Genomic DNA, 18,802 nt, shown 5'->3' on the forward strand with positions numbered 1-18,802 from the left:
GTTGTGTCAGGAAAATGAGATATGCCTGGAATGGAACTGGTTCTCAGAAACACCAAACAGAAAAGAAACAAACCCCCAAACAAATAAGCCTCAAAATGAACATAACTGATTGAACGTTGAAAGGGGTTGAACCAAGATGAGGCAGAAGAAGTGGATGAACATGGAATAGGATTGTTTCTTAATTAACCCTTAGACCACATCTGCACTGGCAAATACAATCAAAATTGAGGTCAGAAGACAGCCTTCTTTTGAAATAACCAGTGGAGCGTCTACACACACCCCATGCCCTTTTGAAAGTAACATCAAAAGAAGCGGGGTGTTCCATTGAAGTTGGCCCTCCATTCCTGTGGTGGAAAGAGAGGCCCACCTCGAAAGATTATTTTGAAAGAGAGCAAGTGTAGATGCTCTGCTGATGGCTATTTCGAAAGAGGGAGTCCTCCATGGCAGCGATCAGCTGGCAGGCAGCAGCGCAGCTCTCAGCATAAGCAGAGCTCTATGGCTACAGCGTGTGGCCGTGTTTAAAGATGCAGGCTCCCACTAGCCACAGACAGGAAGCTGAGAGTGTACAGGCAGTAGGGAGCCCATGCTGCCTTGTAGCTTGCCAGTTCCTGTGACACCTCAGCCAGCCCCTTGCCCTTCACGGCCCCATAACCAGCCACCCAGAGCCCCGCCCACCCCAGGGGCCCCGCCAAGCACAGCAGGGAGTCCTCCCAAGAGGCGAGACAGGACCCAAGGCGCCGGGCGTCCTCCTGGACGGAGGTCGAGCTCCAGGACCTTCTCTCCCTATGGCAGGATGAGGAAGTCCTCCACCACACCGGAGTCTGGAGCTGCAACGCTGTGGCATTGCAGTGCCTGTCGAAGGACCTGACTGGCCAGGGCCACCCCAACCACACACCGGACCAGGTCTCATAGAATCATAGAAGAGTAGGACTGGAAGGGACCTCGAGAGGCCATCGAGTCCAGACCCCTGCCCTCATGGCAGGACCAAGCACTTTCTAGACCATCCCTGAAAGCCATCTATCTAACCTCTTCTTAAATATCTCCAGTGATGGAGATTCTACCACCTCCCTTGGCAATTCGTTCCAGTGTTTGATCACCCTGACAGTTAGGAACTTTTTTCTAATGTCCAACCTGAACCTCCCCTCCTGCAATTTAAGTCAATTGCCTCTTGTTCTATCCTCAGAGGCAAGGAAGAACAAGTTCCCTCCCTCTGCCTTATGACACCCTGAAAACTGCTATCATGTCCCCCCTCAATCTTCTCTTTTCCAAACTAAACAAGCCCAATTCTTTCAGCCTTTCTTCATAGGTCATGTTCTCTAGACCTTTGATCATTCTCGTTGCTCTCCTCTGGACCCTCTCCAATTTCTCCACATCCCTCCTGAACTGTGGTGTCCAGAACTGGACACAATACTCCAGCTGAGGCCTAACCAGCGCAGAGTAGAGCGGGAGAATGACTTCTCGTGTCTTGTTCACAACACACCTGTTAATGCATCCCAGAATCATGTTTGCTTTTTTTGCAACAGCATCACACTGATGACTCATATTTAGCTTGTGGTCCACTATTGAGGTCTGTTCGAAGGTGAAAGAACTGGCCCTACTATAAGGAGTTACATCACCTCCTGGGACACAAGGAGGCTGGACCCCACTCGTCATGCTGGACACAGCTGAGCCTGACACCGAGACGGAGACGATGACAGAGAGCAAGGAGTGCCTGGGACTGGCAGCCAGGACCAGGTGCCCACAGACGCCATGGCTACTTGACCCCACCAGTGATGCCGAGGGCTCAAGCGAGGGGGCCCTCATCATCAACATCCCGTCCGGGCCATCCAGCCAGGCCCCATCTGCCTGTGCCTCTCCCGACTTCCTGTAGGGACCCACAGGTAGGTGGCCTGCATGCCAGCTGCCCTGGGGCCTGGGGAGGGGGTGTTGGGTTCCACCTGGGGTGGCTGCAGGCCTCCCACACAGCTGCTAGCCCCAGTGCATGTGTACCCCGGATGGCTATGCTTCCTGGGCCCCAGGGGGCTGAGGCGTGGCACTCGGCACCATGGGCCAGCCAGCTGTGGAGGGACTGGGGGACAGCAGGGGGAGCCTGCGCCCTTGGCTCCCATGTGGCGAACCCCAGGACACGGGCATCACAGGGCCCCCAGGATGGGGGAGGTGAATGGGTTCCTGAAACCAGGACTAATGGCCCATTCCCCGCGCCTCTTCTGTCTCCAGAGCCCCTGCAGCCAGACTAGCCCACCACTGAGGGTGAGGGGGAGCAGCCCAGACCCCGAGAAGGGACTGTGCAGGGCCACCATTAGGTCATCTGCTGGTGCCACCAGGGTGGGGTGGAGGAGGGTGGGGACACTGCCACACCGCAGCCCTGTGGGACCTTACCAGCATGCTGCAGGAGTGGCTCACCATGAAGCAGCAGGCTTGGGACCGGGTTGTGGCGAATCTTGATGCCTTGACCCAAGCTGTGGTGGGCCACCTCGCCCTGCCTGCCGCCCCCTTGCAAGCCATTCCCGCTGTCACAGGAGGACCCAGTTGATGGCCTAGATGACCTGCAGGGCGTGGGGCGGGGATGCGCTTGTGGGTGTCGGGTGGGCTGCAGTGTGCCCACCCATCCCCATCCCTGCAGTGGGTGACCTGAGGGACCAGGTGGGGATGTCGTGCCCTGAGGATGGCCTCTAGGAAGGTGGCTAGTAGGGTGGCCACCCAGAGCTGCTGGTGCATGGTGTCCAGGACTGCAGCCAGTACTCCAGCCACAGCCTCGATAGGGGAAGGGAAGCTGCTCAGGATCCATAGATGCTCGGGTTGCCTCCTTTGCTCTCCGTCGGTCTGTGTGCCTGGGGACAGGTAGCTGGCCCTCAGCAAGTGCAGGTCAAGGCTTGGGGTGAGAGGCCTTTTAAAGAGACGGCAGGCAGCGGCCCTGGAAGGGCTCATCCACCATGCAACCCTGCCCGCGGCACTTCCTGCCCCTGTACTTTTGACAGAGTGCCCAGGGACACGTGGATGCTCTGTTTCAGTAGTGCGGTGGGGGCCGTTTGAAAGAGCAGGTCGAACCTTTGGTCCCCGTTTGCCTGTGTGGATACTCCATTTCGATAGGCCATCTTTCGACGTTAAGTTTCAAAAGCCATCCTTTCGAAAGGGAGCTGTAGTGTAAATGCAGCCTTAGAGAAACGATATAGAATGAAGAAATTTGGAGTAGTGATCTGTTTTGGCACAGCTAACTCAATGCTTAAGCTTTGAAAACTAGCAGAAAATGTTACTGTAAAGCAAGTTGACTATAGCCCTTTTTCGTTAAAACATAGCGAATGATAAGACTTTATAGAGATGAGGACAAATACACTTTATGGAATTCCCATTTAAAACAAATACTAAAAAAAACCTAAATGGACAAATTTTAATCCCTTTTTAAGAAATCTGAAACAAAAATTAACTTAATAAAGTAATATTATTTTTGAAAAAGGCAATCAGTTAAAGAAAGCATGTACATTTTCCATTTATTTTTGAATTGCCCCCCTCCCCCCAAAAAAAAAGAAACGTTAATTGAGTTAAAGACCTACGCAACACCAGGTGAATGTGCTAGTTTCTCTATAATAGTGACATCCAGCACTTTTATTCTTGTTACACCTGTACATCCAAAAAATGTCAGACACAGCAGGAAGTCAAACTCAGCATCTCTCTAATTAGATGTTACCCTGGTAACTTACTACTTCACCTGACGTATGCCGAATGAAAGCGCATGCACACCACTCAGTTACTGAGTATTATATGCACTAGGCGGGTGCACGCGTGCACACACACACACAAAAATGTGCAAGAAACAGCAGTAACTACGTGAAAGGAGAAAGCAGAGAGAAGGATCCAGGTTATATAGTATCGTTAGCTTGCTGTGCAAAGTTTGGTGTTGGACCACTCGATCCCACTGTAACTCTGTCTTTTAGCAACTTTTTTTCAGTTATCTGTCAACATCAAAGAGGGGTTAATTTTCATTCATATCTCTTACTTTCTTCCATGTCTTTCAAATGGAGTACTTAAAAGCACCTTCCCCTTCATCCTAGACTGTATCAGTTCAACTCTCTCTGAAGTAACTTCTGTTGAGCTGGCACCTCATTTTTCTTGAAGTCCTCTTCCATGTCCCTTTTATCTTCCCTGAATTGCAACAGGGCTGTTTTCTTTTCCAGGTACCTTTTAATTGGTTGCCCAAATGTAAGGAGCACACTGCACTTGGAAAAGACGTGTACGCTGGAAAGTTTTGTCAGTTTACCTCTACTGTTACATTAAATGTTCACAACCCCTAATTTATCTCAGTAGAAGAGTGCTGATACCAGCATAGTTTGCTGCAGATTGGAAAGTGGGATAAAATCAAAGGCATATTTATACAGGTATTACTGCTCTCCCTCTATGGCTTAGTGTACAGCACTTACTGGCCCAGTCAAATAGCACACTTTTTACCAACACAGTTATAATTTTACTATCATAATTCTTTAGCATAGACCAGTGCAAACTAACTTAGGATATGTGTAGATATGTAGCTCATGCATAAAGAGATAAACAATGGGCCAGCTTCTGTATTCAGTATCAGAGGGGCAGCTGAGTTAGTCTGTATCTTCAAAAACAAGAAGAAGTCCTGTGGCATCTTATAGACTAACAGATATTTTGGAGCATAAGCTTTCATGGGCAAAGACCCACTTTGTCAGATACATGAGGCAAAGCAAAGCAGGTCTTGCCCACAAAAGCTTATGCTCCAAAATATCTGTTAGACTATAAAGTGCCACAGGACTTCTTGTTGCGTCCCCTGTATTCAGTGCTTCTCCCTCCTTAACCCTTGCTCCCAGTGCCATACAAGATTTTGTGTTCAGGTTATGTAGGGAACAGGTGCAAATCTTGGATGGCAACCGGTGTCTGTCCATCCTATTCTTACTTCCTTAACAGAGTCACCAGAGGAAATTAACAGGCTGCAGGCTTAAAACACACAATGCACAGTCATCCGGTAGCAGGCCCGCTGATGGGGGCAGGGGGCAAAGGGGGCCCGGCATTTCAAAGCTGTTCCTTTGGTTGCAGTGCTGGCCGAAGCTCTGAGCCCCTTTGACGTGCTGAGGCAGTGCTGCTTTGACGCTCCACGCGTCTGTGAAGAGGGGACCCGGCGCTGTGGTCCAGTGCTAAGGCCCCTTCCCTAGGCCCTGCCCCTTCAGCCCTTGGCTCCACCCCTTCCAGGGTGGACAAGCAGGCCCCCTCCCACTTTGCCCCAGGGCCCATAGTGGCTGTGGGCTCCACTGTCCTGTGGAACTCATTCCCAGGCCTGGGGGCCCAACTGCTTGGCCTCGGGGCAAGGTGTGGTGAGGGGGCTGGCTCTGGGCCTCCACAAGAAAGGGAGAGGGATGAGGGGCTAGCCTCTGCCAGCCATCCCTTCAGCGCTGCCGTACCTGCACCACTGGGGGCTCTGGCTGCTGCTGCCGCACCTAGGAGCCCTGAGGCCTTTGAAATCACCAAGAACTGAGGCAGCTGCCCCTTCACCCTCTCCCCCATCAATGGTTCTGCTGGTGGCTCTGGGATGTTAAAGGCCAAAAAGCACAACTGGTTTAAAAAAGAATTGGATCAGTTCATGGAGGACAGGTCCAGTTACAGCTATTAGCCGAGATAGTCAGGGATGCAACGCCATGCTCCAGATCTCCCTAAATTTTCAAGTGCCAGAAGACAGCACTGGATGACAGGATGGGTCACTGAATAATTGTCCTGTTCTAGTCATTCCTTCTGATGCGTCTGTCTTGCGCCATTGACAGAGACAGAAAACTGGCTTAGCTGAACCACTGGTCTGACCAGTATTGCTGTTCTTGTGAGTTTACTTGGTACTCAGTTCCACTTGTCCTTACAGAATGGGAAAGTTTAATTCCCAACAGTCCAATGTTGGAAAAATCAGGAAATGTCAATGGCCCTTACACCTGTTTTTAAATACTTAGAGAAAATTGTGGGTGTTTGCACATACCCTACACCCAAACATTATTATTACATCCAAGTGATTTGTAGTGGAATGTCTGAAAGTATTATGGTCTCCTTATATTTCTCCTGTATTTTTTTTTTGTATTCCAAAGAATTTAGAGAATTTTTAACAGCAAAATGAATGTCTGAAATAAATTAATCAGAACAGTAAAGCTAATAGTGGAATTTTTTTTCTTAACCCTGGGAGACATGGTGTTCTTAGTTTTCTGAAGATTGTCATCCTAAGGTGCAGAGTATCAGACATGGTAAGGCTACAGTAGCACCATACATCTGTAAATGAAATGTAGGTTACAGTAGTGAGAATTACTAGGTAGAAATCTAAACAGACAAGACAAATTTACAAGGCAAGAGATACCACAGACATGAAGATTCACCTGTATTATTTTTTTATACCAAATCAAATGGTGTTTTTGCTTTGGCAAGCATTCTCCAAAGAAACAACGGGCAGAGATTTTCAGAGAAATTTTGGCTGCATAACTTGTGGAAAGATGATCCAGAGGACAATAATATGATCTAATTTACATGAAGCTGCTGAAACACTTCTGGCATAATTTAGAGTTGATTTGATTTGCTGGCCTTAACCACCTTCAGTGGTATTCCATTATCAACAGTAGATTGGCCCTGACACCCTTAATAAATTAATCTGTCTGTCTGAGAAGGTCTCACCCAAAGTGCTGCTCTGTCTCCTTCCTGCACCACTTAGGACTGCAAAGAGAGCAGCAACACAGACAGTGGAGTTGTAACTGATATTGTGGTATAGAACACACCATGAAAATGTGCAGAACTGCTTATGATATGATGTTATTTGCTATGATTTCTACAGCAGAGCCAAGACAAGATTGAGCCCCATTGTGCTAGGTGGGCGCTGCTTTAAATTCATTGCCCTGCAGCTTTTTAGACTATGAACACTTTACTACAGCTTTTACTGGAAATTTAAATTCACACTCAGGGAATATATTATTATTAAATATAAACTAGCACAGAGATAGCAATTATTGTTTTGTCTGTACTAAAAATCTCTTTATTTCAGTAAAATTCATAAGCTTCTGCTATTGTTTTAATTGTGCAACCTTGACATAGGTTGAACCTCTCTAATCCGGAACTCTCTCATCCAGCAGCGTTCGTAATCTGACATGATTTTAGTTAGCTGGACGACCACTTATCATGGGTGTGGCCAAGTTTCCAGTGGTCCCATAAAGTGTGTTTGCAGCCACCAGCCTTGGCTCTCAGTGTTCTGCACTATTTAGCTCTAATTTATCCCTAAAGGTCTTCTGTGAGCCCAGTAAGCAGTGGAAGTGTTGGTAATGCTGACAGACAATATTGACCTCCCGGGGTGTGGCAAATTCTCATTTGGCACTGGTCAGGTCCTGAGGGTGCCAGACTAGAGAGATTCAACCTGTAGTTAATGTAAGCCCATAAAATGTACTCTTTGCAGCTGAAAACCTAAAAATACTCATACCACATACTTTTGCTTTGCCTCTTTCTCTCCTCTTCAAGGATGTCTCCACAGCTGACTTATCTTTGATTTAAAGTGTTCATCCTATGGAAAACTTGATTCCAACGAAGAATTTATTCAATAATCTGTATAACCTGGCCATGGATTTTTCTTTCATAAGACACAGGACCCAACTATTATGGCTGGAATTTGTGTTAGTGGGACGACAATCAGGACAAATCAAATATCTAGACCACCCCAAAGCTCAGGTTAGCCTCCAAAGCTAGCATAAATACATACACTTAAACGAGGAAAGAGCTCCTACATGTGAAAAAGCCTTCAGGTAACTTTACTCTATTCCTACTCCTGCTGGTCTCTGCATGCAGAGCTCACAGGGACTTCAGCATGTTGTGACTATGAGGAAATAAGATTATAACAGAAATTATTTACCATTCTTAACTACAGCAGGCACCATCGAGTCTCCTCGTGTAATTTGTGATCATAGGAACAAACGAAGTGCCTGATAAAGAAATGTGCATGAGCACAGATGAAGAATCAGGTGCTTTCTGTTATAGTTTAAATGCAAAATGGATGTATTAAAAGTAGTTTGCTATAAAATCGCCCAAATGTACAGCCTAACCGCAATGCAAATTTTTCATAGCTTTCCGTAAAAGAGAATTTATGATATGGAGGATAAAAAGTATCATGGACAAATTCCTCCTGCAATGTCGAAGCAGATTTCTCAGGAATGGTAAGTAGCACCAGCAACTGGACATGCATTTCTAAAGATTTCTTGCTGCCACCTACTGTTTGACAGTGATAACCAGCAGTAAAGAGAAGATGCACGAAAGCTCATTACCTAATAAATAAAATTGTTAGTCTTCAAGGTGCTACGGGATGGTGTGTTGGGCTGATCAGTTATCAACAGACTCAAAAATAGGAGGGTGACATGAACATAAGAACGGCCATACTGGGTCAGACCAAAGGTCCATCCAGCCCAGCATCCCATCTGCCGACGGTGGCCAATGCCAGGTGCCCCAGAGAAGGAGAACAGAAGACAATGATCAAGTGATTTATCTCCTGCCATCCACCTCCTGCCTTTGTTCTGAAGGCTAGGGCACCATACTTTATCCCTGGCTAATAGACATTTATGGACCTAACCTGCAAAAATTTATCAAGCTCTTTTTTAAACCCTAATAGAGTCCTGGCCTTCACAGCCTCCTCGGGCAAGGAGTTCCACAGGTTGACTGTGCGCTGTGTGAAGAAAAATTTCCTTTTATTAGTTTTGAACCTACTACCCATCAATTTCATTTGGTGTCCCCTAGTTCTTGTATTATGGGAAAAGGTAAATAATTTTTCTATATTCACTTTCTCCACACCATTCATGATTTTATATACCTCTATCATATCGCCCCTCAATCGCCTCTTTTCCAAACTGAAAAGTCCCAGTCTCTCTAGGCTCTCCCCATATGGGACCCGTTCCAAGCCCCTAATCATCTTAGTCGCCCTTTTCTGAACCTTTTCTAATGCCACTATATCTTTTTTGAGGTGAGGAGACCACATCTGCACGCAGTACTCAAGATGTGGGCATACCATAGTTTTATATAGGGGAAGTATGATATCTTTTGTCTTATTATCTATCCCTTTTTTAATAATTCCTAACATCCTATTTGCCTTACCAACTGCCGCTGCACACTGCGTGGATGTCTTCAGAGAACTATCCACTATAACTCCAAGATCCCTTTCCTGATCTGTCGTAGCTAAATTTGACCCCATCATGTAGTACGTGTAATTTGGGTTATTTTTTCCAGCATGCATTACCTTACACTTACCCACATTAAATTTCATTTGCCATTTTGCTGCCCAATCACTCAGTTTGCTGAGATCTTTTTGTAGTTCTTCACAATCTGTTTTGGTTTTGACTGTCCTGAACAACTTGGTGTCATCTGCAAACTTTGCCACCTGAAGACGTCCTACTCATTATTGAGTGACCTCCAAGAAGAAAGGAGGAGAGGACAGCATGTTTTTTGTGAAGCTACAGACTAACATGGCTTCTGCTCTGAGTAAAGAGAAGAGTTTGAGAGCAAAATAGTGGAACCTTTCCTCGAACACATGAATATTTCTCACCTGAGTAAATGCTCAACATAAGGAAGAGTTACCCTGTCTAGCCCTTCAGGAGTGTTATTTAAAATCATGATGCAGAAAAAAACATACTTTGTGCTATGTAGGTGGCATTTATTACCTTATAGTTAATATTTGTAACCAAAGGCTGTAACGGGTACACGTTTGACCTACCAGGTCCAGCACTCTTGGGCCCCAACTGGTCCTGAAAGAATTTGCTCAATCAGGGGAGGTTCCCGCCACCAATCCTCCAAACTGCCACCCCTCCCCGCCGCTGGCTCTGCTCCTGGTCCCCGCTGGTTCCCCTGGTTCTGGCTCTGCTGGGCTGCCAGACACTGGCTCTGCTGTCATCAGCCCTGGCCCTGCTGCGTGTGGGCAATAGCAGACAAAATATCATGGGCTACATATAGAACCCCAAGGGCTGCAGGCTGCCTTCCACTGTCTTAAAGGAACTAAAGAACAAGGACATCATTGTAAGGGCTCCTTTGAAATTGAATTTACTGCAAAGAGCCAATTAAAATCAACAATGTCCTATTAACACTTTCCCTCACCTATGTTCACACTAATTCCATTCAGCCTGCCTCAAACCAACCGTCTGGATTAACACCCTTGTTTATAAGTGTGCTCATAGGAACTAGATAGAAAAATGCCAATTCAAAAACTCAAAACATGCCGGTCTTTGAAATGTGAACTTCTCACTCCATTAGTTTTGTTCATGCACCGACAGGTTTACTGTAAGACCGTTAAATTGGAGCACAAGCTCCATTCATTCTCATGCCAGACCAATGCCAATGTAAAAAACATCCTTGCGCACTAGATGGCGCATCTGTATTAGTTTTGCAGAGGGAGAAGATGGGATAAAAGTAGTAATACCAAGCCCTAAATGTGTACCAAAGCAAGCCAGCTCTCTCTTTCTCCCTCTCTCCTCCCTGGAATGAAACAATACCCCTGCAAAAGAAAAAGTTTCTACCTGAATGCTTTATAGCAATTAAAACTAGCCACAAACATCAATAAACATTTCCATTCTATGCTGAACTTAAATTTACAATAGGACCAGTTCCTGAGCATGCTCAGTTCATCTGAACAGGTTGTCACCAGAGGCAGCAATGCACAGCATTTCTGCTGTTTTGCTAGTCTGTTTCCCAGCTCCCACTAGTGCAGGGGAGCTGGGAGCCTGGCTACTGCCTGGTTCCCAGCTCCCCCTAACTTGCACAAAATTTGAGTTACGTGAGGTTGCCCAGGAACACAACCTTTGCATAGCTTGGGGGTCTACTGTACTGGGTCAGCTCAAAGATCCTCTGGGCTAGCATCCTGTTTCCCAACAGCACCCAATGCCAGGTGCTTCAGAGGGAAAGAACAGAAAAGGTACAGCATCAAACAATCCAGCCCGTCACCCATTCCCAGGTTCTGGCAAACAGAGGCTACGGACACCATGTCTGCCCACCCTGGCTAATAGCCACGTATGGAGCTATCCTTCGTGAATTTATCTAGCTCTTTTTAGAACCCTGTCAAAGTCCTGGTCTTCACAACATCCTCTGACAAAGAGTTCCACATGTTATCCCTGTGGTTTTTGAAAAAAAATACTTCCTTTTGTTTGTTTTAAACCTGTTGCCTATTACTTTCATTTACTGAACTCTTAGATCTTGTGTTATGAGAAGGAATAAACAATGCTTCCTTAGTTACCTTCTCCATACCCATCATGATTTTATAGACTCCTGAAGTGAAGGCTGAGACTATAAAAAGGGTTTAAAAAAGAGCTAGGTATATTCATGGAGGTTTGGTCCATCAATGGCTATTAGCCAGGATGAGTAAGGAATGGTGTCCCTAGCCTCTGTTTGTCAGAGGCTGGGGATGGATGGCAGGAGAGAGACTGCTTGATTGTTACCCGTTTTGCCCCCTCCCTCTGGGGCACATGGCATTGGCCATTATCGGCAAACAGGATACTGCACTAGATGGACCTTTGGTTTGACCCAATGTGGCCATTCTTATGTTCTATCATATTTCCCCTGAGTTCTCTCTTTTCCAGGCTGAAAAGTCCAAGTCATATTAATCTTTCCTCACATGGAAGTCAAGTCATTCCTTACCTCTACTAATCTTTGTTGCCCTTTTCTGAACCTTTTCCAATTCCAATATATCTTTTATGAGGTAGGACGACAATATCTGCACACAATATTCAGGATGTGGCTACACCATGAATTTATGTAGAGGCATTACCATATTTTCTGTCTTTTTATCGGTCCCATTTCAATGACTCCCTGCATTCTGTTAGCTTTGACTGCTGCTGCACATTGAATGGATGTTTCTAGATAGCTATGCACAATGACTCCAAGGGCTCTCTCTTGAGTGGTAAAAGCTAATTTAGACTACTCCATCATTTTATATGAATAGTTAGGATTATGCTTTCCAAAGTGTATTACTTTGCATTTACCAACATTGAATTTCATCGGCCATTTTGTTGCCCTTTTACCCAGTTTTGTGAAATCCCTTAGTAACTCTTCACAGTCTGCGTTGGACTTAAAACCGTCTTCAGCAAACTTTGCCACTCGACTGTTTACCGTATTTATGAATATATTGAACAACACTGCTCCCTGTATGGATCCTTGGAGGATACCACTATTTACCTCTTTCCATTGTGAAAATTGAGTATTTATTCTTGCCCTTTGTCTCTTGTCTTTTAACCGGTTACCAATCCACCCAGAAGGGAGGGATAGCTCAGCGGTTTGATCATTGGCCTGCTAAACCCAGGGTTGCAAGCTCTATCCTTAAAGAGGCCATTTAGGGACTGGGGCAAATACATGTCAGGGGGGGTACTTGGTCCTGCCAAGAGGGCGGGGGACTGGACTAGATGACCTCCTGAGGTCACTTCCAATTCTAGGAGATGTGTATCTCCAATTACTTTACTTTAAAAATCCATGAGAGGACCTTCTCTCTTATACCACAACTGCTCAGTTTGCTTAAGAGCCTTGGGTGAGGGTCACAGGCTCTCTGAAAAGCCAAACAGACTTGACAAGCTATTGAAGTGCTATCAAAATGTACAAAGGACAGAATGTTCAAACCTCTGTTAGAGGCAGATAGAATACATCAGGCATCTGTTTGGAATGGGGCTTTATAGGGTGTCTGGGATTTTGCCTCCTTTGTCCATTTGTCATTGCTGCTCAGCTTGAGTTGGTAGCGCCTTGCTACTAAGAGTGATGGCTAATTTTGCTGTCTTTCCTCTTCCCCTAGGGCCACTGGCTTTCCCAGCTCAACTTCTTATAAAGCCTCATCCAAAGCTGACAAAAGCCAATGGGAGGCTTTCCCTTACTTGATTAGGTTTTTGGATTAGGCTCAATGCAAACCATCAATTCTGTCCCAAAGAGCACCTATAAAACCAGCATTTAAGTTCTGATTGAAGAATCTACATTACTTTCTAGCTCTGGGAGACTAACCATTAGCAACACACTTTTGACTTTATTAACTAGCCACATTCGATACAAAAGTAATTAAAAAGAGAACAGACCTGGTTTTCCACTAGATTAGCTTTATAACCTAAAACCACATTTCAGACCAAATTTTAAAGGGGCTTTTCAGTCCAACATCATTTTATGATCCAGAACACATTAAATTGTGGGCAAGTTTCCGCTTTGGTTTACCTTACCATCATATTAGTAAAAATGTGCTAAATTGTCAAGTGCACAGGGGATAAAACTTTCAGAAGTTCTTTAGTGATTTAGAACCCTATAGTTTCATTGCCAAAAGTCACTTAAGTCTCATTGGAATTACAGACTCTTAAGGGACTAAGACCCAGCTCCTCAAAGATGTTCAGGTACCTAACTCCCACTGAAATCAAATGGAAATTGGCACCATTGGGGATCTGTGACAAAGTTAATTTTGAAAATGGGATTTGAGTACTTCTGGAAATTTTATATAAGGTCTAAGATAGATTGTTCTGGGTGGGCGGAATATGGTGAGAAGATCTTGTGCAGGAACTATATTGTTAGGGAGGTGGGAGAAGAGAGAAAAATGTGGATAAATGAACAGATAACATGAAAGCACGTCCATTAGGCAGAGAGCTCCCACAGAATTCAACAGGAGTTTACACACTGTTCCATTGTCAGCTTGGATCCTGTATGATTTCCAGGACTAATAAGAAAGCAGCTATTTAGTAACCACAAGGAAGGACCAGAATGTTAGGCACTTCAATAAAATAAGGTAGATGATTTTTGCCTCCCCAATGGCATCAGGTTCTGTGTTTGTATGCATAGTCTCAGACCTCTTCACTTAATCATACGGGGCCTGATTCTGCAAACATAAGCCTATGGCTCCAGTGGGCTTGCTCACATGAGCAGAGCTATTCCCTTTGCTCGATTGGGCCTAGAATTAAGACGGTCTATGCAGAGCTGACAAATTGAATGGGCTTTGAAAGATTTAAAGGTTAAATATGCATCCCCCGTCCCACCAAATCCATTAAAAGGATGGGATTGCAGAAAGATAGTAATCTGATTTTTTTATAATACCTTCATTAGTTTATGGCCCCAAACCTACTGGATCAGAGACATGGGGCTCAGGAGGAGGCCTGTGAGATGAAATCACTCTTATTCATATTCACATCTAGCAGGCAAGCACCCTTCTGCCTTTTCCACAACCCATGCACTTCGTTCACACAAGAAGATATTTTAATCACTCCAGAAATTCTATATGCTTGAACAGACCTGACTGTGCAGGTAGAGAGAGAGGCTGACAGTTAACCTGATTTTGGCAAGAAGGATTAGTGAATACAAATGAGCAGTTTCTGCCCTCAGAATTGATTTTCTTTCCCCCACTGATGGCAAGAAACCAACCAGAAGTTTAAGTTACAGAGCTTTTCTTTGAGGATAGTGATAGAGTAAGAGCAACAAAAAGACAGCAGCATGTGGGCCTATGAGAGAAAACATGCTCATGCAGGCAATGTGTCTATCATACGGTGCAGAGCCATTTAGATGTGCCTTTATCATGCCCCTCTGAATGTCTCACCTGCTCTATGCCCACTAAGTCATCTGCCCTGAGCGTAGAATGTCTAAATTCTAAAGAAGCTTCAGACACCTGCCTTGTTAAATAAAAGGAATTCTTCCTTTCCCATGGAAGCTGCTTTTCTCCCCGCATTACCCCCGCCTAAGGCCCAATCTGAACAATCACGCCAGCACCAGGTTTAAAATCTGATACTTCTCCGGGCTAGAAATGGGAGCTCTATTGTAAAAAGGAGACCTGCAATTGTCCACTCTGCTGTGCATCACTTTCACCTAACTCTGGGCAGTGCAAATGTATTAATCGTTGGATGTAGGAAATCTTCATGTGTGTAAAATCTACTTTAGATGGTTTTTATATTTGCTTTTTAAACATAGATTTGCTGGAACATTCTCTCTCCATCTAAGTTTTGAATAGTCGCTTTGGGCCCACAGCACTACCCCACACATGTTGTAAGTTGCAGGTCTCAGACTAAGCTCTTGGGTATGCGGACAAGATTTTTAGGGTTAGATAGTGCCCAGCATGAGGTGGTCCAGATCCTGATTACATGGTACCTCAATACTGTAAGCACAGGTGGAATCTCTCTAACTTTGACACACTCCTCTGGCAACATCCGTAATCTGGCATGATTTTAGTTTGCTGGATGACCACTTATCATGGATGTGGCCAAGTTTCCTGTGGTCCCATAAGGGTTTGTTTACAGCCTCCAGTCCTGGCTCTCAGGGTTCTGTGCTGTTATTTAGCTGTAATTCACCTCTAAATGTCTTCTAAGAGCCCGGTAAGCAGTAGTAGTGTTGGTAATGTGCTAGAAAATATTGACCTCCCCTGGTCTGGCAAATTCTCTCTCGTTTAACACTGGTAGGAGCCAGGAAGGAGGCAGCAGCCACTGGCCCTCCCTGGGAGCCATGAGGACACAGCAGCTGCCAGGAAACCTGGGGAAGTGACAACCACAGGTGCTCCCAGCCCTGAAGCCCTGGGGAAGTGGCAGCCACGGCACTCCTGGCCCTGGAGCAGCGGCAGCTGCAGGCACTCGTGGCCCCAGAGCCCTGGGGAAGCAGCAGCCACTGGGAGCTTTGGGGAAGCAGCAGCTGCTGGCGCTCCCAGCCCCGGAGCCCTGGGGAAGCAGCAGCTGCCCATGTTCCCCCGCTTGCCTGAGGCTTGGGGAAGTGACTCCCAGCCAGCAGCTGTGCCTGGCAGAAAAGGCTAGCAGGGGAAGGGCTCAAATATGGGACATTTTGTCCCTTTTTAAAAATAAGTAGAGGTGCCTTTCTGATGTCCCAAATACAGGATCATCCTACCTAATATGGGACAGAGGCTCATGCTAGAAACTGATCAGGTCCCAAAGATGCTGGACTAGAGAGGTTCAATCTGTACTTGTATAGTCATGATAGCATAAATGCAATACACATATTAATTCTGTTTATATTGGAGTCAACAGAAGAGCTTTCTGTTGACTTCAAAGGTTTGGGATTTAGTCTCATGGCTATCATGGCGGTAAAAGGAAAGGAAATCGGACGACTTACAGAGCAATAAATGGCGGCCCCCATTCTGAACTTGGTAGCAAGCGAGCAGACTGCTGTACTTGGACTGATCTGCAGCGAAGTCTGTGGGACTCCAGACTGGCCCATCTTTCCACCTATACCCTATCAACAGCAGGTCCTAGGCCATAAAATACGCATCTGGTGCATGAACAAGTATAACCATTAGTTTTTTTGGAGAGCACGCACCAACATGAGTCATGAACAAATGCCAACCACTGGAACATGCATAAGAAAGTCAAAGACAATAGGAAACCCAGGCCTGGTACAATACCTTCATGGGAGCAAGCTGGATGGGTGTGATACAGGATGGGTCCACCATAGGCTTTGGCCTGTTTGCCGTGTCTGCGAGCAAGCTGTGCCACTGTTGAGGTAGTCCGGTAAATTTCTGTTCTCTGTGATCAAATCCCGTGTGGACCCGGTGCTCAAAATTTGATGGTCCAGAAATTTCAAGTCTTTTCTTTTTTTTCCCAAACATGGCGGAAAAACCTGAGGGGCCGGGAGATGCGGAAGAACAGAAATAAAAAGTTTATCTCAACTTTTTCATCTTACATCATTAAAACTTCAGCGTATAAAACTGGCAACTTTTACTGATTTCCAGTTTCCAATTCTGCCTCGCTGACTCCCATTGAGTAGTACTTTGCACATTATCCCACTGGGATATATCCAAATCTGATATGACCCCCATTACTGTACTAGCTGAGTGCCTCACAGTCTCTCCTGTATGTGTCCTCAAAGTGATTAGCTATGTTAAGATATTGACTGTACCTAATACAAAACAGATGAACTTGCATCTCAAAACTAGAGGTCAGATGCTCAGCTGGCTTGAATCTTTGCTGGTGGAAACGGTCATTCTACCAAGTATCTGACCCAATACATTCCTACTTAGACTGCATCCTGCTGAAGTGAGAAGCGTGTTCTCTGCTTGCCTGCCATTTCAGTAAACAAGGCAAGCGGCGAGCCAGCTTCGAACTCCAACAACTCTTCAGCGCCTTCACCTACACTAGCAAAATCGCCATTTGTGCAGCGTAATGTGCCTATTGGAGAGACATTATTTCCTGTGAGAAAAGAATCATGTGTTTGCTACCAAGGGCTTGGACTGTGCCTTCTAGCCATGGCTTGTAGAGAAAGGAAGAGTAGAGCCACACAGCACTGGAGGATCCCAGGAAGCATCGGGACAGCAATAGGCAATGTAGGCTAACGATTGGGCCAGTCCGGCCCTCCTTCATCTTAGTGGGCCACAAGATTGTTGTTACCAAGACTGTCTCTGGGGTTAGGGAAGTTTTGCTAACAGCACTTGCACCCCTAGAATTTGCAGGGTGTGTTGACTGCACAGGGCTTTGATTGGCTGCAGAGGGAGTGCATGGCTCTTATGGTCAGTATTGTGTGCAATCAGCACGTACCTCACTTCCTGTGCCCTTGCTTTGCACGTGTGTCACTTTAGGGATACCGGTAGGAACAATTATGCAGATGGAAAACTGCTCTGCATTAGGCTCACTGATGATGAACACCTGCCAACAGATCCCTTTGCAGGAGCAGTTTCCCATCCCTTGCACGGCTGGCTAAGCAGGGCTGGCTAGGAAAAGGGGAAGTAGAGAGCAATGGCCCTGCCTCTTCCATCCCGGCGGTGGGCTGCCATGCACTCTCAGTGCAGAAAGGAGGGCCTGGTCTCCTTTATCCACCAAGCACTGGGACTGGGCTTCTATCAGGACTTTACATAGACCATGCCAGAGAGGAGCACCCTTGACAGGAGTTTGCTTTAACTCTCTCTCTCTCTCTCTCTCCAGCGATGGTGGATTTTATAGCCACCCTTTGAAGCCCCACACCAGGGTTTGTTCTAAAAACGCTTTTTGGGATAGTTCATTTTTCTGCTGCTGTTATTGAACCCTCAGGAAACTGAGAGATCACCCCCTGGGGCTAGATCACCCCAGCCTTTTATGACTTTGGCCACTGTGCGCAGGGACTGCAGGTGAGCAGAAGCTGCTTGCCCAGCACTTTGCAGGGCTGGGCAGAGAAGGTGGAGAGGGAAGCCAGATACACAAGGGAAAGAGGGATAAAAAGACCCCACAGCAAGGGCAATGCAGGGGATGAATAGCACACAATGTGAGTCACAACTCCCACACAAGCTACTGCCAGAGCAGGACAATTTCATCTGTGCAGACCCTAATAGGACATTCTAGTTTACAGCATGTTCAAGACCCGACAGAAGGGCCATTCCTCTAGGGCATTAGCCAGAGTGTTGCAAGGGCATTACGCCAGGGAAAAGGAAAGGTTCCCAACAGCAAAGGAGCAGGAGTGTTTTCGCAAGGGAGACATTTCTGCTGCCTCAGGCTGGACAAACCTTCTCCCCTCCACCCCAGTCTGTGGTCCTGAAGGAACCCTCTTCTCTCTGGGGCTGGTATGCAATGCTCCTGCTGGATTGAGAACCAGCAACACCTGACACATTCATAGCAAACACGGAGGCAGCAGCTTAAGCTAATGAGGAGGCAGGGCCGGCAGCAATCGAAAATGGGTAGAGGCCAGGAGACGCTGGGCTCATGGGAAGCTAGTCTCGACCTGGGCTCCATGGCTGCAGGAGGGGAGGGATGACAGAGAAGGGCAATGGTTCTGCTGGAAGGAGCCAGGTTGGAAGTTTGCCTCCAAGTCTTCTGCAAAAAGCACACAGCAAGTAGGAGGATACGCCTCCATTGCCCTCTAAGGGCTAAACTTTTTGTTTCTTGCTTTGTCCTCCTTCACT

The 18,802-nt window shown here is 46.2% G+C and overlaps 1 protein-coding gene across 2 annotated transcripts in view; it reads right to left on the reverse strand.

Annotated features, from left to right (window-relative positions):
• PAK5 (p21 (RAC1) activated kinase 5) overlaps positions 1-17,592 on the reverse strand; it is an 88,620-nt gene extending 71,028 nt beyond the window's left edge. Inside the window, exons 1-2 of one of the 2 annotated variants that reach the window (XM_074988467.1) lie at positions 17,577-17,592; positions 16,340-16,554 (exon numbers count right to left, since the gene is read on the reverse strand). In XM_074988467.1, the coding sequence (XP_074844568.1) occupies positions 16,340-16,543 (204 nt within the window). In that variant the 5' untranslated portion in view covers positions 16,544-16,554; positions 17,577-17,592. Of the gene's footprint in view, positions 1-16,339; positions 16,555-17,576 lie in introns of those variants that run through there. The other variant, XM_074988466.1, reaches the window with a different exon arrangement.
• Between the last annotated feature and the right edge of the window lie 1,210 nt (positions 17,593-18,802).

The sequence above is a fragment of the Carettochelys insculpta genome, chromosome 3 (genome assembly GCF_033958435.1).
Source record: "Carettochelys insculpta isolate YL-2023 chromosome 3, ASM3395843v1, whole genome shotgun sequence".
In the NCBI taxonomy this organism is placed as follows: domain Eukaryota; kingdom Metazoa; phylum Chordata; order Testudines; family Carettochelyidae; genus Carettochelys; species Carettochelys insculpta.